This window comes from Eucalyptus grandis, chromosome 1, assembly GCF_016545825.1.
Source record: "Eucalyptus grandis isolate ANBG69807.140 chromosome 1, ASM1654582v1, whole genome shotgun sequence".
NCBI lineage: Eukaryota > Viridiplantae > Streptophyta > Magnoliopsida > Myrtales > Myrtaceae > Eucalyptus > Eucalyptus grandis.
Window position 1 is genome coordinate 17,898,607 of NC_052612.1, and position 21,402 is coordinate 17,920,008.

The 21,402-nt window shown below is 39.4% G+C and overlaps 2 protein-coding genes across 3 annotated transcripts; one reads left to right on the forward strand and one right to left on the reverse strand.

Annotated features, from left to right (window-relative positions):
* Positions 1-854: 854 nt before the first annotated feature.
* LOC104427209 (solute carrier family 40 member 2) lies at positions 855-4,859 on the forward strand. 2 transcript variants are annotated; one of them, XM_039311635.1, is made up of 8 exons: positions 855-1,163; positions 1,934-2,084; positions 2,271-2,467; positions 2,622-3,071; positions 3,431-3,602; positions 3,689-3,829; positions 4,020-4,130; positions 4,268-4,859. In XM_039311635.1, the coding sequence occupies exons 1-8, from the start codon at positions 1,051-1,053 to the stop codon at positions 4,430-4,432; spliced, it is 1,500 nt and encodes a 499-aa protein (XP_039167569.1). In that variant the 5' UTR covers positions 855-1,050; the 3' UTR covers positions 4,433-4,859. The 2 variants fall into 2 exon arrangements, with proteins under 2 accessions (XP_039167569.1, XP_010038663.2); XM_010040361.3 differs by having other exon boundaries at positions 3,692-3,829; positions 4,268-4,856.
* A 963-nt stretch (positions 4,860-5,822) lies between these two features.
* Positions 5,823-8,071, reverse strand: LOC104427106 (CASP-like protein 4B1). Its single transcript, XM_010040280.3, has 3 exons — positions 7,636-8,071; positions 7,199-7,334; positions 5,823-6,210 (listed from the first exon to the last, which is right to left on the reverse strand). The coding sequence occupies exons 1-3, from the start codon at positions 7,689-7,691 to the stop codon at positions 6,019-6,021; spliced, it is 384 nt and encodes a 127-aa protein (XP_010038582.2). The 5' UTR covers positions 7,692-8,071; the 3' UTR covers positions 5,823-6,018.
* Positions 8,072-21,402: the final 13,331 nt, after the last annotated feature.

A 21,402-nucleotide genomic window follows, 5' to 3' on the forward strand; every position in this document is an offset into this window, starting at 1 on the left:
CCAATGCCCAAGTCTTAGAAATGAGCAACTCTTGCTTCGTCAGTATCCACAATCAGCGAATTGATATTGCAACTTCTTCTCCAGTATTCCCCAGAAGTTCTGCCCTCTCAAGCTGGGCTTCTTTCCTTGCAACAAAGGGGTGTCACCAGGCTTATCTATCTGGGCATGGCAGGCTCAAAAAAGTCCAAATTAGATGTGCTTCTGGAGAAGGAAAGGAAATAATTTAGCTCTCTGACAGGCAAAATGGAGAAAGAAAAAAATCAAAAAAGAAGTGAACTATTCTATCTTCCACTGTCCCGATCTGATTCTGACCTTGGATCCTCGGGGCAGCTGGTGTTAGGGATGAGACACAAACATATGTCTCGCTGTTCTTGGATCTTAACCCTTTGACAAAAAAAGACAAACCCACGTGGATTATCGTACAGCGTAACGCTCCGTGTTACCTTTTCCGACGTTAGGCATTTGGCATTTTGTAATCCAAAGGTTTGACCATTGCTCTCAGGCCCTCTTTTCTTATTGAAGCCGTTTACTTGCTCTCTGGACAAAGGTCCCACCATATACGGATCCTACTGAATCCAAGGATTTGAACATTGTTTTTGAGGTTTTCTTTGTTTCTTTCTCGCATGGGAAAAAACAGAGATCAGCAGTCAGACAGCTGACAGCTTGTAGACAATATCTGAGTAGCCATGTGCACCTAACCCCCATAGTTTTGATTTCTTTATCCGTTTTCTTCTCAGTTCTCAGGATTTAATCTTGTTTTCTTATTTTTTTATTTTTATTTTTTTGGTGAAACCAAGTGTGCAATATAAGGGACCAACTTTCTTGATACCATTTGCATCACTTTCATCATTCACACCAAAAAACAGGGCAATCGTCACAACCGTATAGTACAACTTAAAGCCTATCATCATTTTGGATGCAGTGAGCGGTCACAATATGAAGTAGAGATCCGCATCCCAATCGTTCATCCCATCCACAATTCACTGGAAGAAGAAGAAGAAGAAGAGGAACGACTTGGTATCATTCAAGAAGTCAGCGCAGCGACATAACATGATGAGGGAGCCGCTCCTTGATCGCAAATCGGGAGCTCAACAGCCGTCTTTTCCGTCGTTCCTCACCAAATATTTGTACTTGGGCCACTTCTTGGCCAGATGGGGTGCCAGGTTACACTTTTCGTTTTGCTTCAACTTTGGCAATAGTTCAGATTCACCCATCATAAAGAGCACTTGCTAATAATGTGAAGGAGAACATGTTCTTCATGGAGCACAGTTCAGCATAGTACTATTCATACAATTCAAGCTTGAGATGTTTTTAAATTTGGCAAGCTTTAACTTTTCATTCTTCCATTTTCCTCTCATTGCTTAGAAAGGCTGATTTGCTATTATCACTTCAACATCATAGTTTTTGAATTGAGAAGATAGTTTCAACAACATAATTCAATTATCTCAGCCAAAGAGTAATTTCTTTCCCTTCCATGGCCAAAACTTGAAAATGAGTCGCAAACTGATGTTTACTAGTTCTATCTAGCAAAAAAAGGCAGTTGTTCCAGTAGCTGCTGTGCGGGATGGATTGACTAGCTTCAATTTATCAGGTAATAAGGAAAATGGAAAAAATAAATAGCAAAAGGAAAAGCTTGTGCCTTTCAGCAGTATGCCAGATGCATATTGCAGGATCATGTAAAAGAGTAAGCAATCAAACAGCCCTTGTCTTCTTTTGTTTAGGCATGCGTACATATCCTTTACACAGTTCTTGGTGAAATAAAACCTTGACCCAACCTATTCAGTAGTTCCGGAAATTTTGGTATGTGCAATTCTTTAGAAAAATCAATCCTTGGTAAGGCCACGGTTCATTTAGATCTAACTTGAATGAAACGGAAAGGAGGCAACTGGATGTGTCACCTGTCCATATGATATAATGTCTTCTTGTCTTGCAGGATGTGGGAATTCTCGGTAGGTTTGTACATGATCAGTATTTGGCCAGACTCTTTGCTATTGGCCGCTGTCTACGGAGTGGTAGAATCTGGCTCCATATTCTTGCTTGGTCCAACCATTGGAGAGTGGGTAGATAAGCTGGGTTATGTCAAGGTCCGATAAACTTCAATTCTCAAAGTTCTCAATTCAGGAACAGAACAAAAGAAATTGGATGGCACTTTGGGTCCAAATGCCGCAACCGAAGTTGGAACTAAAAAAGCATTTTTCAGAGAGAAAATAATTGCTCAGAATACTAGGATGAGTTCGAATTGTTTTTGTAATATCACATACTTGTTGCAGGTTCTACGCCTCTGGCTCGTGACACAAAACTTCTCATTCGTGGTGGCTGGAGCCACGGTCTTTGGTATGCTGGCCTATCCAGATCTGAAATCAACAAATCCTGGAGTGTTCATTGTGCTCATCGTCGTGACCAATCTTTCGGGAGCCATGGGCATGCTTTCTACTTTGGCTGGAACAATTTTGATTGAAAGAGAATGGTAATGCAGGGTTTAGAACCATAGTTAGAGTCTGTTCCACGTAGTATGCCTCTAGTCTTTTGGTGAATTGAGTAGAGAACAGTTTTCTGGTATCTTTTTGCTACAAACTCTTGTTTTATTTTATTTTGCCTCATTATTATGCCTCTAAATGCAGGGTGGTGGTGATGTCAGAAGGTCAACCTCCAGGACTTCTGACCCAGATGAACTCGGTCATCAGAAGGATCGATCTGATCTGCAAATTATTTGCTCCAGTTGTTTCCGGCTTCATAATCAGCTTTATTTCACTAAAAGTATCTGCTATGACTTTAGCCATATTGAACACAACATGTGTTTGGCTGGAGTACTGGTTTTTCATGTCTGTATATAAGGGTATTCCGGCTCTTGTTGAGAGAAACCTGAGAAGAACCTGGAGACCTCCGGTTGATCTGTTAGAGAGCTCACTAATTCAAAATGGTGATCCAGAATCAGCAGAGAACAGCCAAAAGCAGAATTTCAGGGAGAAAATTTCAAAGATTCCCTTCATTGGCGCTTGGAAATTGTACCTAGAGCAAGAAGTTGTGATTCCTGGAGTATCCCTGGCTTTGTTGTATTTTACAGTCCTCAGGTGATGTACTAGAAATTCACTCTGCAATTATATATCTAGAACTAGTCATGGAACTTGCAATTTCCCTTCCCGTAGAAAGACCGATCTGCCCACAAATATTCATTTTTCTTCGGCCCAGTTATACTATTTTGTCTAGAAAACTCATCTTTTGCGGAAAATGTGTATGATAAATTTGTGCTCACATCAAATTTGAGGCTATCTCAATGTTATTGCCATTTTCTCGTGCTATCTATGAGAAGGCATTTCTCACTGCTTCTCAATCATGAAGGCAGTGTGAAAGTTATCTCAGGTCTTTGTTGCTCTAATTCGATTGCTTTTTCAAGTAGAAGAATTTAATTGTTTGGTTTCAAATTCTACAGCTTCGGAAGTTTGATGACCGCTACATTGGAGTGGGAAGGTGTACCGGCTTTTCTCATCGGAATAGCACGCAGCATAAGTGCGACAATAGGCATTGCAGCCACTGTGGTTTATCCAGTCTTACAATCCCGCATTTCTACACTAAGAACAGGGCTCTGGTCTTGTTGGTCCCAAGTACGGTGACGAGTTCTTACTTTCTAGGGATTTTTCTTCAGTAGATTTTTTAAAGCATAACATGGATATATTCTTAAAATCTATTGCAGTGGATCTTCCTGCTTGTATGTGTCGGCTCGATATGGGTTCAAAATGGCTTAGCAGCTGCCTACATGCTGATGGGAGGAGTGGCGGCATCTCGACTGGGACTGTGGATGTTCGATTTAGCTGTTATTCAACAAATGCAGGTTATTTACTTTGATTTCAGAAGTTCTAGTCTCCAAAATGACAGTATAAGTGGCTGATTTTATGGGCAGTCTCACCAGCATAATTCCTGATCTATTATTTCCTAACCATACACAGTTGGAGCACTTGTTCATTGCCTGGGCTGGAGACTTTTGTTGTCTTTCCTCATTTCTCTCGTTGGCTTTTTGGCAGGACGAGGTGCCAGAATCCGACCGATGCGTCGTTGGAGGCGTTCAGAACTCACTCCAGTCCTTTCTGGATTTGATGGCTTATGTTATGGGAATATTCATCTCGAATCCACAGGTGATTGACTCTGAGTGCTGCTTCAATTAAATGGATGATGCACCGTCTGTGAACTCTGTTTTTTCTTTTTCCCCCTCTCAAGTCTGGGCATCTTTTGCTTCAGAATCTAACTTCTCAAATTGTGGTTATTGCATCAGGACTTCTGGAAGCTGATGTTGTTATCTTTTCTAGCGGTTACGCTGTCGGCGATTCTGTATACTTCGCATGTTTATCGCGTGCGCAAGCATCTCATTCATTTTGAAAAGATCACTCAGCTGGGTAGTCGGTTGATGAGACGGCCTTCGGAAAGTTGTCCGAGTTAAAGCACGCGAGCAAATTTTTATATATTCTGTGCTGTTTTAGGATAATCTGCAGGAACCTATAGAGCTAGATCACAGGTAAGAATCCTCTGCAGTTAGATAAATATGGCAACTTCAACTATCAAGATTTTAATAAGATTGAGAGATGAAAACTGCAACTCTATTTTAGGATGTGTTTCAAACACGAAAATGCTGCTTCTGCATTTGCCAAATCCTCTCAGTTAGAGCGTGAATGATAACCATTCTAATCAGAAATTGATTTATGGAACAGAAATGGATTTTTTTCTATTTCTATTTGTGGGTGAGTTTTTGAGGAAAAATACATGTTTGATAATAATGGCCAAAAGTTGATTTATAGAACAAAAATAGATTTTTCTATTTCTATTTGTGGATGAGTTTCTAAGAAAAAACATATTTGATAATGACACAAAATTTATATTTTTGGGATAGAAATTCATTTGATAACGACACAAAATTTCTCCCTACTAAGCACTGGCAAACGATGAACAGAGGATGATGGGCGGCAAGTAGGCAGTGAGCAATGGCCAGGTGGCAGATGGCAAGCGGTGGTGGGTGGGCGACCAACTAGTAGCAATGGCGAACGATGAGAAAAAAATTTTTATTTATCATTTATGTTCCAAATATAGAGAATGAGAATTTGTTTACTTTTTATTTATTTTTCAAACCAATTTTTGGACAAAAAATTTGTTTTAGAAATAGGAAGATGACATTGCATTATCAAACAAATTTTTATTCTAGACTTTTTTTGAAATAGAAAAATAGTTCTGAAACAAAAATAGAATTATTATCATGCATGTTATTAACTTCTTGTGTTGTTTCCTTATGCAAAGAGACGGTTTTCGCATATTTAAGACAACGAACAACAGAACCTGCAATTTATCTGTCTTTTAACTGTTAATGAATGCTCATGGACAAAGCTAAAGGAATTTCCAGGCTTCTCTCTAGCCCATTGCAGCAGAGAATCCAATAAAACAGCAGATTGGCTTACAAAAGCCCAAAGAGCTAACTGCCTTCCTAGTAATTAGGTAGCTAATCCCCCGACTGCCCTCTTTGATTTATTATTATGCGCCAATGCTTTTGATGTATTTGCTCCAAACTTGCCTAAGCCTTCCTAGTAATTAGGTAGCTAATCCCCGACTGCCCTCTTTGATTTATTATTATGCGCCGATGCTTTTGATGTATTTGCTCCAAACTTGCCTAAGTAAATCAATAGTAATCGTATTTTCAACCATTAAAAAAAAAAAAAACTGTTAATGAATGCTCATGGACAGATTACACTGGTCCTGCTTCTCGTCTGGGGATGATTTGGTTTATGAATGGTCGAGTAGAATCTCTTCATCGTAGCCAGAGAATTGGAGAGAGACCAACCGACTTTCTAAACCTTCTTCATCGTACGTATTTACCGATTGAAACACCCAAAAACTAAAATACAGAGGCAAGCCGAAACACACCACTCCTTCCACGAAACCATCGAAATTTACAAAGATATAATCGAACCCCGTGCATAAAAAGAATGAAGGTATAACAGCAGTACAAACAATAGACATGTGAGCTGAACGAACTCAAAACTAAATGTAGGACTGGGTTGAGAGTTTGTATCCGGAAATAAGTGCAGACAAAGCCAACGTGAGGAAGCCAAAGAAGGCCATGCTTATTGAAGCCGCTAAGCAGTCGGTGAACAGGTTATCAACATTGTCTCTCATCTTGTTGGTCATGGGCACGGCCGTAGATGCTGCCGATATTAGGAGGTATGCCACAACCTGATGCAACCCAAGATAATTAAATTGCAGTCAATACATCGAAACAGCATTATCCCATAGATTCATTACAATTGCGAAATGATATGTAGACAGTCTCCATAGAGAGGTGAACATGTGGCACATGAAATTGCGAGACCATTGTTGAGGCTAAAATGCAACAATCGAATTATATGAGGAGGCAAAGCATGATCCCCTATTCCAGTATTATGTAGAAATTGTCAGACTGCTGCTATGTTGAAGGCCAATCTATCAGATGAGATCATGGTTTAAGATTGAAATGCTCTACTGGGAACATATGGGCTCTGGATCCTTTTTGGTCAACTCCATCCCACCTCCTCTGGCAAGTGATTGCTATAACCCAGTACTATAAATCTAAATTTCTCTTCTTAATGAGGACCACACAGAGTATGTTTGGGGCCAGCAAAATGAATGGGAAACCCAATGATTAAGACAGAGCTTAGACATTCCATGTGATCTGTTCTTGTCTCATTGACTAATTGTGCAACGAAAAGGTCTGGCTTTTACAGATGGAATTTGGGTCCCATGTTCTCGAATGCTGACGATGATGTAACTCAGGTTGAATTGAAGACTTTTGAACAAAAGAAAGGGGACTTTGTGACCTCGGTCGAAACGGATAGAAAGTTGGCCAGGAAAAAGGCACACGACGAGTAATCGATGAATTTCAAAGCGATTCATCTCTCACTATCGAAAATGTCATTACCCACATCTTTCTTCTAATTTTCGCAAGCTTTCGGATACTTGAATGGCAAATATGTGCTTTTCTCTTCTTCACCCTCTTTATTCGAACATCTCAGAAAATCTGTCATTCCTAGTAAAGCAGATAAGTTTTTTCATAGGATACTGTTACTGTTTAGGGAAAATGACCCGGATGATAGAAAGTGACTTTGTCTTCGCCACGTTCCAACAACAGCGATGGTAAAAATGTCTAGAACACGAAATGAAAGCATGACAAGGACGGATGACCCACCTGGTCGCCGGCGAAGTCGATCAGTGCCGACGTCTGGCGCTTGACCAGATCCTGCCCTGTAGAAATCTGGTGGACGTGCCGCAACGCCTGCACTCCGGTGTACAGGGTCGCCAGGATCGATATCGCCAACAGATACCTGCGCCAAAATCTCCAGCTCAATCCCAAAAAAAACTTTCCTAGAATCCGGCGAAAAAAGTGTACCACAGATCCTAAAACTTCTGTACCGCAGTGCAGTCCTGAATTCCTTTCAATCCATCATTCGAACCGCTAAAATTTCTACAAGCGATCATCGCCAAGTTCAAGAATTGATGCCCACTTCTAAAAACCAAAAATTTCAACAAAACACCAACAACCCACATCCGCAAATCGATCGATCGATCGATCGAGAGAGAGCGACAGAAGAAAGAAAGACAGAGACAAAGACGTCGAAGTCGAACCTGAATTCCTCGTATCTGTCGAAGTCCTTCCAGTCGCCGTGCTTGTTGCTCGCCATGATGATGAAGGCGAGCAGCGAGAACAGCAGCGCCAGCCCCCGGAGCACCAGGGAGCCCTTCCGGACCAGATCGTCCCTCCTCCACCGCCTCACGATGGCCGGCACATCCCCGACCCCGACCCCGCCCCCGCAGCCGGCGGCGGAGGGACCGGGCTCTCGAAGTCCGCTGCCGCCGCCGCCGGAGGGGCGAACGGCGGCGCCGTGGACTGCGGCGGGGCGTGCTTCTGGCCGTCTTCTGCGCCCGACATCGTGCGGGAATCCGAATCCTCGAACGCGTTAAGGTACGCCGCGACACGCTTGTGCAGGAGGAGAAGAAGAAGAAGAAGAAGAAGAAGAAGAAGGGAGAAGTTCGCGAGCTGTTTCTTCGGCTGCGGAGAGAACGAAAGCCTCTTCCTTTTCTGACAGCTCGATCTCGGTATTCGTGAGCGCGCTTGGTATCGGGTACGGCCCAGCGCACCGGGACGCGAGGGTGCTGGGCCAATAGCCTGCCGACAGCTCACCGCGGGTGATTCGGTGGGCCCCGCGGGGGTGGTCTGGTTCGCGTTCCTGTCGGCCACGTAAGACGGTTCGGAGGTTACCGGGGACAGCGGATTGGTGCCGCGGCCCCTGCGGGACCGACTAACTAACTTCGGTTTGGCTTCGGAGATGACAGAGTTTTCAAGAATCGTCCTAAGGGCTTTTGATTAATTGATTATTTAATTGATTAATATTGACTCTTAAGATATAATGCCGTGTAAACAATGATCAATTAGTAAATCATGTTATTAATCGAGTGGGGCAAACAACTCGTTTCAATCCGATTCCAACTATTATAATAACTTAAACTATTAAATGAAGACGTGATTTAATGTTTAATTACTCTAACAACTCATCTCACGTGTAGATTGGATTTTGAAGATATGAACTTAGAATCTCCTATTTTGATACCAAGTGAAATTTTATGGAATCACTGTCAATAATTTTAAAAGTTTAAATTAAAAAATGAAGGCTTGGTTTAATATTTTACTCTAACACCAAGTATGATTACCTCGATCATGGCCTTTTCAAGTCAATTTCCACGAGATTATAAAGCAATGTCAGGGCTCGAGAGTTCTATCTATGGATCATTAATGTGTTGATGAGATTGTAACGGGATGCTTTGATGTCGAACCTTATATGGTTTAAGATGATGTCGAGTGACCATGACTCAGATTATGTGTTTGGTACGTGCATGAGACTTGAAAGCATTCTACATGACGGTTACACGTCTCGTGGTGTCGCCGTCACATGAAGTATTAAAGTTGGACAACCTTTCTCACTCGTTATCAATGGTGAAAGGAAAGTAGTAAAATAGACCATGCGAGGCCTTATTTATCCTTCACTTGAGGATTAAAATTATTTGCTCTCTCACCCATCCCATTGGTGGTCGTGTGGTTTGCGCTCAATCCATCTTCCGGAATGGAGCGTGTTCGAATCCCCACGGTCGCTTGTGCGACTCACCCGCGGTCTAGGAGAGGTGGGTCCCCTCGGGTCGCCCCGAGTTTACGCCGCCAGTTGTACAACAATTTCCGAGTCATAAAAAAATATATATATTTGCTCTCTCAAGTCAATGATATATGAAGGCGCTTCTATGTATAGATTCCATTTGTTTATTGAAAAATAATTGATTTGAAAAAAGTGATTATTTATATCGTTTGAAATAATTAATCAATAAATAATATTTTTATTATCGACAATAATTTAAGTCTACATTTTCATGGGCCATGAAAAAAAATTTCGTTCGTTCATTTTCGTAAGCAATCCGAGACAATCATTTTTAGAAAAATGTTTTTAAAATTATTTATTTTTCGTGAAATATATCGACTTCTTTTTGTCACTTACTGTTCTTTCGTCTTGATCCGGACGTTGTCTAATTCGACCAGGTGAAGTCACATGATTGGATTCCCAATCCAAGATAAAGACAGCGAAAATGATACTTCCTTCTACGTTTGAGCAATCGTTCTTCTATAAAGACTTAAAGATTATAAAAACAAATAAATTAAGAAGAAAATGGTATACGTGACGTGTACGTTAGTCCTTACACATTAAATATTAAAAAAAAAAAAAAGAAATCGACAAATGATTTTTTTTTTTTTTGGGTCCATCGAGCAAATGATTGAAGAATGCGTAGACGGAATTACTAATAGAGTAATGACGAGAGAGCCGGACCGCCGTCTCGTGAATTGTATAAATGTTCATATTTTCTGATGTGGATAGAATTCTACCACCAGAAAAAGCTCGACCAATTTCAAGTTTTGATAAGGAAAAAAGAAAATCAGTGAACGCCATGCTTGTAAATTATTGAGATTAGTCCAACACTATGATTAGTCCAAATTGATTCACATGGGACCGAGTAGGATCCTGGCTAAGAATTGAGGAAACCTACCTTGACCGTTTTGGTTAATAGTATTATGTTGGGTAGCTTTTATTTTCCCCTCTTAAAAAAAAAAAAAAAAAAAAAAAAAAAAAAGATACTTTGGAGATTAGTGTCAAACCTCAAAAACTTAAGAATTCCATTAATACCTTAACTACTATGCCACAAATTATAGAGATGAGCATGATTCCAATGTAGAATCAAGAACCAAACCAGTGGAAATTGATTTGGCTTTAGATTTTAGGGAGAGCTAGTTCAGTTCCCAGTTCCACCTTTATAGAACCATTGGTTCTCAGTTCCCATAGGAATAGAACTAGAACCAAACTAGGAACCTTAAGTAAAATCCCTAATTTTGATCATGAATCCAGAACCTAAAGTGATGTTTATATTTTTATATAAATGAGTGAATGCTTTATTTTATCTCTTTTTTTCCCCCAAAGATATGGATTATCTTAATGAGGATATCATCATCGATAGACCTCCTTCCCTCTCTTGCTCGGTTCGGGTTTGCCGCTACTTGCAATATCATATGGATGGAGCGGAATAACATACTTTTCCGGGATAGACCTCCTTCCCTCTTGGCCATGAAAGGACATCTTGAAAGAGTTATAAAGGACAAAGCCTTATCCTTCCATCATGTTCCTCCCACTGTTGCAATACAAAGCTCAGCGCTCAATCCTTCCATTTTAGCGGACTAATCTTCTTCTTTGGTCATCCGGCTGTTGAGTAGGGGGTTTCTCCTTCAACCTTTATTGGTCGGAGGTTCTTTCAAATTCCTAGATGTTGCTATGGAAGCTTGGAGTGGAGGTCTTCACTCCTCACTATGGCAACCGTCGCTTTCTTATCTTCCTGTCCTAGAGCGGGCTTTTGGGCTTCTCTTTTGTTTTGCTATACCCTCTCTAGTCTCTGTTTCGAGTTAGGCTAGCTAGTTCTCTTTGGCTGCTATTTGGCCCTCTCATTTCGCCGCTTGGCTTGTTTCCTTTTACCTTGGCCCCCTTCCACTCACTCTGACTTCCGTCTTTGTGAGTGCAAGTTTTGGGTCCGAGTTCTCACTGTATAGCTCTATATAGCTTTCTAGTTTCAAGTCAATATATTTCTTACCTTTACCAAAAAAAGATATCATCATCGATAAATAGAGTTTACCCATTGAAGCAAAATAAATATTTGTGGTGAAGCTTTCCAATAATTATTTTAGTTTAGTTAATAGTAATTTTAAATTTATCATTATTATTATTAAGTGATTAACTATGATTATTGTTTCTTTTGATTTTAGGTGGTTAGAATCCGAAACAATTTGTAATGGATGATTAAGGATTGAAGTTCTATAATTTAGATTTTATGTTATGTCTTTTGAACCTTTTATTATTATTTATTTTATGTGATAATCCTTTTTGTAGAAAAGAATCTATATTGTCTCATATCATCATGAGAGATTACACGGTACATATATACAGGAATAAAGAATCTAAATTAGGTGAGAAAATCAAGAATAGATGACCTAATCTCTATCAGTAACTAATTTACAGCTAACAAAATCAAGTCACATAATCAAATCAAATCAAATAATATCACATAATATCCCAAATGATTTGGGAGAGATTATAGGAGATTTTCCAACACTCTCCCTCAAGTTGGTGATTGAATATCTTCCATGCCAATTTGCTGATAATCTCCTGAAATCTTAACACTGGTAGACCTTTGGTTAGTACATCTACTAGCTGATTTTTGCTAGGAGTGTAGGGAATATTGATCAAACCAAATTCAACCTTCTCTTTTATAAAATGCCTATCTATCTCAATATGCTTGGTTCAATCATGTTAAACTGAATTGTGAGCGATGTTGATTGCTGATTTATTATCACAATAAAGTTTCATAGTTTTTTTGTGTTCCACTTTAAAGTCTTCAATGACAATCCTGAGCCACAAAAGTTCACATATCCCATTCGCCATTGCCCTGAATTCAACTTCAGCACTCAATTTAGCAACCACATTTTGTTTTTTACTCCTCCAAGTGACAAGATTTCCTCCTAGAAAAGTGCAATAGCCAGATGTGGACCTTCTATCTTTTGGTGACCCAACATAGTATGCATCAATATAGACTTCAAGATTCAGCTTGTCGCCCTTTTTAAACAAAATACATTTTCCAGGAGTAGCTTTGTGGTAGTGAAGAATCCGGTAGACAGCTTGCATATGTTCTTCTTTAGGATCATGCATGAATTGACTTACAACTCCCACAACATAGGCTATGTCTAGCCTAGTATGAGATAGATAAATAAGCCTTCCTACTAACCTTTGATATCTCCCTTTATCAACAATGTCACTCTCTCCGTGTCCATCCATTTTATGGTTTGCATCAATAGGAGTGCTCACCACCTTGCTATTGAGACATCATGTTTCCTTGAGAAGATCAAGTACATACTTCCTTTGGGATATAAAAATACCTTTCTTAGGGTCCGTTCGTTTCGCGGAAAATGGACCAATTCCGAAAAATATTTTCCCGAAAGTCATTTTCCAGGAAAATGACAATATTTTCCGGTGTTCGGCTAAAACCTGAAAATGTTTCGGAAAATATTTTCCGGTGTTCGGGTAAAATCTGAAAATGTTTCAAAAAATGTTTTCCGGTGTACTTGGACTCGTCACTCCCCAGATACACAGCAACCTTTGCCACATCTTCTTCCTATAGACTCACCCCCATCCAAGTTAGAATACACTCGGACTCCTGCACTCTCATCGATTTTGAAGAACTCTTTCGTCAATGGCGCTAAAATGAAATGAGGCGAGACATAGTTCACGCGAATTCCATATCGCCCGAGCTCCATGGCCACATTCCTCGTGAGCCCCATGACGGCGTGCTTGGAGCTGGTGTACGCGTGGGACACGACCCCGCCCACGCTCGAGCTGACGCTGCCGACATTGATGATGCTTCGCTCCGCGACGGCATCATGGCTTGAGCAGAGTGCTTGGTCCCTAAGAAGATGCCCGCCAAGTTCACGCGATCCCCAACTCTTTCTCACTAAAATTGTTAAATTGTGTGAGCAAAGTGGACGAATTCTTAGAAGACTTTCCAAGTATGTTCAAAATGAGGTGTGCCCAGTAATCCAGAGCAAACCAAGAAAGAGAAATCTGAGTAAAAGCTCCACTGAACTCCTCTAAACAAGAGGAAATAAAAATGAGAGGGGAAAACCTCACATTATGTCCAATGATATGACAAAATACCATAACTTGCTCCATAATAGAAACATTTACAGTAAAACGCAATAAGTTACTTGCACCAAGTACCTTACAAAAAAATCTTATACCAGATCTTGAGAGGAAGGCGACAGCTACAAACTACCCATCATCCCACAAAAACAAACAAACGCAGCTGAAAATGTTCTTACATCTTGAGAAGAAATCTTGAGCTAGCTCATAGGAGTCCTCTTGTAGGGCAGAGCAAAAGCTGAAATACCCTTACCGCAAGTATCAAGAAAACCCACAAAGGAGGGACAACCGAAACAAAAACGAGTTAGCAAAATTGCTAATGGAATGCAAACACAAGAGCACGTATTGAAAATAAAGGCAAAAAGTAAGCATTCAAAAATCCTACAAACCAAATGGGACTAAAAACAAAAACTCGAAAAGTAAGTCGAGAAAGTGACTCGGTGGATGTCTTTTCTTTTGTCAACAGGGAATGTGATCAATATCACCAAATTTCAGTCTCTTCAGACAATAAAAACAGCAACCAGGCCACTCATATGGCTAATAGTCGAAAAGTTGATATTCCAAATGCTATAATCACCTTTCGTTGGTTAAAAAAGAGCTATGCTCAAACTTCCAGTGGGCAGCCATAGTGAAAAGAATGATCAAACAATACTAAACAAAGGTGTAGAAGAAGTGTTTATGAGTATAGAATCATGGAGCTGTAATCTCATTAAACAGCATGTGATTCCTATAACTGGCACACGCTCCGTAACTCTTATCACTCCCTAGACACACACAAAACACCGCTGGACCACCAACACATCACCTATTTTTAAAGGCGAAATTTTTCAGGCCGATTGCTAAATTGCCTGAAACAAGGGCATGTAATGATAATTGCAGCACATAGAGAAGCTATTTCTTCTCAGAGAGCATCGAATCGATTTCCAGGGGAAAGGTGACTACCCCAGAAGTAAACATCCGGGACGTGCGTCGCCACGCTTAGGTAACCGACCACGAGTCCCATCATCAAGCAGCCCAAAAGGTACAAAGAGAACAAGGGAGAACTAGAACTTCAAAGCTACAAAAATCAACATGATACGACAGCGAGGTCCACAATGAAGAAATGATCATCACAAAAAAAAAAAAAAAAAAAAAAAAAAAAAAAAAAAAACACATATTCACTGAAGCTCCAAGCGAATGACGAAAGGCTGATGATCCTAGACAAAATTAGCGAACATCCGCGAACGAGAGGCATATGCATCCCGAAGACACAATCTCCTCCTGTCCAGACACCATCATCTCTGCACCTCGCGACAACACAATCTCGAAAATCCAGAAAAAACGGAACACATCACTGTCCGAGAGACGTTCCGCGCATTTAGAAAACACAGGCGGGCGCGGTTCGGACCACAATCACCACCGAGATCAAAGAACAGACAACAGCAAAATCACATCCGCAAACAATTTCTGCAACATGAGTAAATCGAGAATCCAAACATCCGGGCAAAGGAAAGAAGTGAAAACAGAGTAGAGACACGAAATCAAACTCCGACGATTCATGCGGCCGGCCAGGGGAAAACCATCTGGTGGCCGAAGCGAGAGGCGCGTACCTAGATCGCGGATATTCTTTACTTCCGACAAGGGAAAACCGTTCGAGGCGAGTGTGCGACTCAGCAGAGTCCGTTGATCGTGCGATGAGGGGATGCTCCGAAGGAGGAGGAGATGAGATCGAGAAACCCTAGGGAAAGAAGCGCGCCGAGTCCATGCGTAAGGGAAAATGATTTCCTCCGCGAGAGGCCGTGCGTAGGGAAAATGATTTCCTCTTTGAAAAGGGGAAATCATTTTCCACAATGTTACGAAGGAATTTTCCGTTGACCGGAAAATGTTTTCTTTGATTGTCTATTTTCCACCCACCCGAACACCGAAAATTCCAGAAAATATTTTCCCGGAAGTTATTTTCCGCGAAACGAACGGACCCTTAGAGTAGGCTGCCTCAATTCCAAGGAAGTATCTCAACTTTCCAAGGTCCTTGATCTCAAACCGTTGAGCAAGATTGCTCTTAAAAGACTTTTGTTCAGCTTCATCATTACCGGTCACAATTATATTATCTACATATACAAGTAGAGTTGTGAGCATACCTTCATTTGAATGTTTGATGAATAGAGTGTGATCCCATCTACTCTGCTTCTATCCCATCTCAAGCATTGCCTTCGTGAACCTTCCAAACCAAGCTCTTGGGGATTGTTTGAGACCATATATAGCCTTTTTAAGTTGACACACTTGATTGTTTTCAAAACCCTTGTCAAAACCTAGTGAAGGCTCCATAAAGACTTCCTCCTCCAAATCTCCATGTAGAAATGCGTTCTTCACATCAAATTGCTATAAAGACCAACCAAAATTAGCTGCAAGAGAAAGTAGTATCCGTACTGTGTTCATCTTTGCTACTGGTGTGAAGGTTTCCTGATAATCCACCCCATAAGTTTAGGTATACCCCTCCCTTTGCAACCAACCTTGCTTTTTACCTCTCCAAGGTGCCATCACTTTATACCTCTCTAAGGTGCCATCAGCTTTGTACTTAAGGGTATAAACCCATTTACATCCCATTGGTTGCTTGCCTTTGGGTAAAGTTGCAACTTCCCATGTATCATTCTTCTTCAATGCATTCATTTCCTCCGTCATAGCTTGTATCCAATTCCTATCCTCAAAAGCTTCATGTTCCAAGTTAGAAATAGTAATTGAATCAAGAGCAGTAATAAAGGCTTTGTATTTAGTAGATAGTCTATAGTATGGCACATATTGGGAGATAAGATGTTTGGTACATTTCCCGATAGCTTTTCTCAAGGCAATGGGTAAATCCAAATCACTTAACTCAGGTTCATTAGAAGAATGGTGAGTGATTTCATTACCTGATAACAATTCAGATAACGAGACTTAATTCAATTCCGGATTGAGCTTCATCCTTCTTGAGTAAACTTGCAGTTTGGTTAGTTCATTCTTAAGAGGACTAGATGAAGATGATGATGAACTAGGCAGAGGACTTGACAGGGAACTAGGACCGATCAGAGGGCTCAATGAACTTGATGAAGAACTAGGTGGACTAAGAGGGCTATGGCTTGATAGAAATGGTGAAAGAGATGAAGTTGGATTGGACGAAGTAGGATTGAGCGACGCACTAGGTAGTGACGGTAGTGGCTCAAACCTACTATCTTCATCAAACCCACTATCTTCATTAGGAGTCTCCCCCTAAAGATAGTGGTGGGAAGTAAAAAACGATTAGTTTTCACTACAAGTAACATCCATAGAGATAAAAACTCGACGTGTTAAAGGGTCATAACATTTATAACCTTTTTAAGTATTAGAGTACCCAATAAAGATGTACTTTAGAGCACGAGGGTCGAGTTTGTTTCGATTGTGATTATGAATATGCACAAATGCAACATAGCCAAAGAGACAAGGGGAAATGTGATATTTATGAAAGACATCAGGATCAAAGGTAGACAAGAACTATAAGGGATTTCTATTTCTGAGGTTTTGGAAGGAATCCGATCAATAAGATATGCTGAAACTAAAACAGCCTTCCCCCAAAAATGCTTTGGAACAGACACTTGAAAAAGAAGAGCCCGAGTAACATTTAGGAGGTGTCTATTTTTCCTTTCGCCTACTCCATTTTGTTGAGGGGTATCAACATAGGAAGACTCATGAATAATACCCTGAGTTTGGAAAAAAAATGGTCAAGATACTTATCGAAATATTCTTTCCCATTATTAGACCTAAGTCTCCTAATTGGCACCCCAAATTGATTGACTATCATTTTATGAAAGTTTTGAAAAATAGATTGAACATTAGATTTGTCTTTCATAAGATATAGCCATGTAGTTCGAGTACAATCATCAATAAAAGAGACAAACCACTTAGCTATGGTAAAATTAGTAATTCTAGATGGACCCCACACATTAGTATGGATAAGAGAGAATAGTGTTGAAACTCTAGCATTATTATTCAAAGGAAATGAAACACGATGATGTTTTGCAAGTTCATAAACTTCACAATGAAGATTTTCAACAACAACATCTTTAAAAATGGAAGGAAACATAGTCCTAAGAAGACTAAACGGTGGATGTCCTAATAAAAAATGGTGAAGCCAAATCTGAGATAAGTTGATAGGATTACAAGAGTTGTAAGATGTATTATATCCCATAAGAGACCAACCACTTCTGCTCGAATCCTCAAGGTAGTAGAGCCCATTCCATTCCTTAGCAAATCCAATCGTCCTCCCCATTTTCAAGTCCTGCAAAATGCAATGATCAATAGAGAAAAGCACCTTACAATTTAGATTTTTGGTAAGTTGATAAATGGAAAGGAGATTGGTGGACAACTTAGGAACATTAAGACATTATTAAGTTTAAGTGAGGGATTTAGAATTATAGTTCATTGGCCAGCTACAGTAATAGGAGATCCATCTGCTATGGTAATACTCCTATATTATGGTGATGGTTTATAAGTTTTAAATTTAGTGGAATCATGTGTCATATGGTTGGTTGCTCCTGAATCAAGAATCCATGAATTAGGGTACTGATAAGCTGTTGAGTTTTCGAAAATTAGACACACATTTGACTAGACTAATGAACACATATTAGAAGACTTAGATAGGAGTCAATGAGAGCTCTATTTTTACCAACTTCTTCTATGTTAAATATCTTCTCATTGACAGCTTTGCATTGGACCATCGAGGCAGCTTCATCTTTACTGGTTATGTGCGCTTGCGGCTGTCTTTTAGCTCTACTAAGCACCTGTGTTCTTCCATGAAGCTTGACACAATTTTCTCTTGTATGTCGTGGTTTCTTGCAAAAATTGCACCATAAACCTTCATTGCCCGTTGTCTTAATCGAATCCGGTCTCTTGTTTTTGTAAGGATTTGTTTCCTCCTTAATTGCTTTCATGGCGGATCCTTCGGTGTGTTGGTCTTCAAGCATTACAGTTCGTCGGCTTTCTTCTCCTCTTACAATAGAAAAAACTTCATTCAAGGATGGCAGCCGCTTCTTTCTGAGAATCTGAACTTGAATCTAGTCAAAGTTTGCATTCAGACCTGCCAAAAACTCAAAGATCCTATCTCTCTCCATATGGTTTCAAAGAGTGTTAGTGTCTTCAGGACACCTCATTTGGATATTCAGATTGTGATCTATTTCAAGCCAAAGACCTCTCATGAGATTGTAATATTCCATAACCAAATGATTACCTTGTTTTGTTGTTGAAGCCTTCATCTTGAGTTCATATATTACTGCTACATCTTGGACTTTTGAATAGGATATGACGAACAGCCTCCTATATGTCCTTGGCAATAGGGAGAAACATGTAGTGTTTGTTGATTTCAAGTTACAATGAGCTCCACAACCATGACATAATTGCGGAATCTTCTTCATCCCATGTCTAAAACTTGGGATCACCTTATCTTGGACTAGTGCCTTCTAGATGACTGAGCTTCCCTTTTTCCTTTAAGAAATGTCCTCACAACCTGTACCCACTAAAGATAATTTTTTCCATCCAATTGGTACTCCTTCATGTTGGGAAAATCTCCAATCGATGAGTTGGATTGATTCTGAACAAAGGACCCAGTTTGGTCGAAGATAGCCTTCCATGAATCTTCCATTCCAACAACTTTAAGGACATATTATAGGAGGAGACTAAGAAGGGATTGAGAGACATTCCAACAACCTTAAGGACATATTATAGGAGGAGACTAAGAAGGGATCAAGAGACAAGAGTGGTTATCACACAATTGAAGGCCAGCAAAAAGGCTGGTTAAGTCAGCAATAAGGCTGAAACAAAACAGTAGTGACAAGACTGAAAAAAATGCTACAATGAAGCGGTAATTGTGGAAAAGAAACAGAGGCATGGAATACAAATCAGAAAACTAGGCTCGAATACCATGTAGAAAGGAATCTGTATTTTCTCATATCATCATCGAGAGATTACACGATATATATATACAGGAATAGATGATCTAAATAAGGTGAGAAAATCAAGAATAGAGGACCTAATCTATGTCAGTAGCTAATTTACAGCTAACAAAGTTAGGTCACATAATCAAATCAAATCAAATAATATCACATAATATCCCAAAAGATTTGGGAGAGGATAATAGGAGATTTTCCAACACTTTTATAGATTGTTGCTATTGAAAAATGGGAAGCTTTCATTTGTGTTATTACATTCACTTTCATTTTGATTAACTATAAATGAAACAAAAAAAAAAAAATAGAAACTATTAGACCCTAGAACTGACCATGAAACCTTTGACAAGGTAGATTTTAGGTTTCAGTTCGAGGTTCCAATGGGTAAGTTTCAAGTTCCAAAAATGAGAAACTCGTATCAATAGGTAACTTCCAAATTCAAAAAATGAGAAACTTATACTGATAGATAGGTTTTAGGTTCCAAGTAAAACATGTAATGAATTTGGGACCGCTCACTCCAACAAATTATGCATATGTTTTTTTTTTTCCAAAAAAAAAGTAGTTATAATACATGTTAGACTCAAGTCTAGGCCAATTGTGGAACCATCGCCTTGTTATTGCTCTAAAAACTATCCAACTTGAAACTAATCATCCCTAAATAAATTACATGCAAATGTTTTTATTTAATTATGCACACAATATAAGATAACATAACGATTTTCACTTATTTTTTCTTTTCAATTGCTCAACACTGTCAAGATGAGAGCGAGAAACACCTACAACTAGAGGTGTCAAAATGGGTTGAATACATTTTCAATGAGATGGATCATAGATGAGTTAGTTAAGTTTTAATAAGTGGGTTTGGGTTGTATGTAAGTCTAATAATACATGAGTTGTAAATAAGTTTGTCTTTAAAACTATGTAACTTATAAAGGTTATTAGTTGAGTCAACCCATAAGAATATATAATCCTCTTCAAAAAAATTTAAAATTTTTATTTTTTAAAATTTTCAATTTTTTATTCTTTTATTCTTTTACGCTTTGTCCCCTATGAAGTTTCCATGGGGCAAGGTTCATGGCCCTCACCTAATCACATCGGCAAGCTTTGAGCTCACGCGATCGATGAGGCCAATGCCTCGTTGACCTCTCGTTGAGCTGAGCGTATTGGCCTCGATGCTAGCGAGACTCGAGCTCACCAACCTTGGGTGAGGCCAAGGCTCAAGCCTTGCTGGATCTAGTGAGGTGGAGCTTCGCCCAAGGTTGGCAAGGTGCAACTCGTGGGGCCTATGGTGAGGTTGAAGCTCGCTTGACCGGTGATCGGGTGAAGAATGAGGAAAAATAAAGAAAAATAATTAAAAAATATATTTAAAAAATAAAAATAAAAATACTTAAAAGGAGTAAAAAAGAAAAACATAATTAAAAATTCTATTTTTAACATAAATAAAAATAAAATAAAAATACTTAAGAGGAGTACATAGAAAATCAAATTGGGGATTTTCTATGCTAAACAGAATTTTATTTTATTTTATTTTAAGTTTCAACCAAACATTGGAAAATATTAGCATTTTCAAAAATACCATGTTTTTCATGAAAGACATGAAGCCTCAATTGAAAAAAAAAAAAAGAAATTATCCATTAATTTTGTAATTGTATGGAAGTGTTTTAATATTGTTATTTTTAAAATTATAAGAAACAAATTTTTCTAGATTTGGTTAAATATAGAAGTAATTTCACAATATGAGTCGAGTCAAGTATGGGTTGGCATGGGTCGCATCAGATCGGGGTATAGGTCAATAAATTTACATTACTAATAAATTGGTCATAAACATGTTAGCATGTCAATTTGGATTGAATTATTTATGACCTAAACCAAACTTGATCCGACCCGATCCATTCATTTAATGGGCCTACCTACAACCAGCCCCAAAAACCAAAACGACCATACAAGCATATCCCAATGAGCCGAAGGAAAGCCAACAAAAGCACAATACCAACCATTCCCCAGTCCTTGCTTATCAGCATCAGATATTATCAGCTTCCCGTCAAGAATCAACTGAGCGATCTCTACTCCGAAATCGAGCTCTTTCGTCTTCGCAACATGCTGGGGTTGAGGAGGGAACCATTTCCAGGTTTCTACACAAAAATGGATTGTACTGTACCCTTGAAAGACAAAGCTTTATAAGAGTTCCA

What these genes read in the sequence shown, in the direction of transcription:
- LOC104427209 (XM_039311635.1), top strand. Translation starts at nt 1,051, where the DNA reads ATGATGAGGGAGCCGCTCCTTGATCGCAAATCGGGAGCTCAACAGCCG. An exon ending in TCTGGTCTTGTTGGTCCCAA is followed by an intron (nt 3,603 to 3,688) that starts GTACGGTGACGA and finishes TAAAATCTATTG; the next exon opens with CAGTGGATCTTCCTGCTTGT. An exon ending in TATTCATCTCGAATCCACAG is followed by an intron (nt 4,131 to 4,267) that starts GTGATTGACTCT and finishes TTATTGCATCAG; the next exon opens with GACTTCTGGAAGCTGATGTT.
- LOC104427106 (XM_010040280.3), bottom strand. Translation starts at nt 7,691, where the DNA reads ATGGCGAGCAACAAGCACGGCGACTGGAAGGACTTCGACAGATACGAG. An exon ending in GACAGATACGAGGAATTCAG is followed by an intron (nt 7,335 to 7,635) that starts GTTCGACTTCGA and finishes ATTTTGGCGCAG; the next exon opens with GTATCTGTTGGCGATATCGA. An exon ending in TCGACTTCGCCGGCGACCAG is followed by an intron (nt 6,211 to 7,198) that starts GTGGGTCATCCG and finishes GGGTTGCATCAG; the next exon opens with GTTGTGGCATACCTCCTAAT.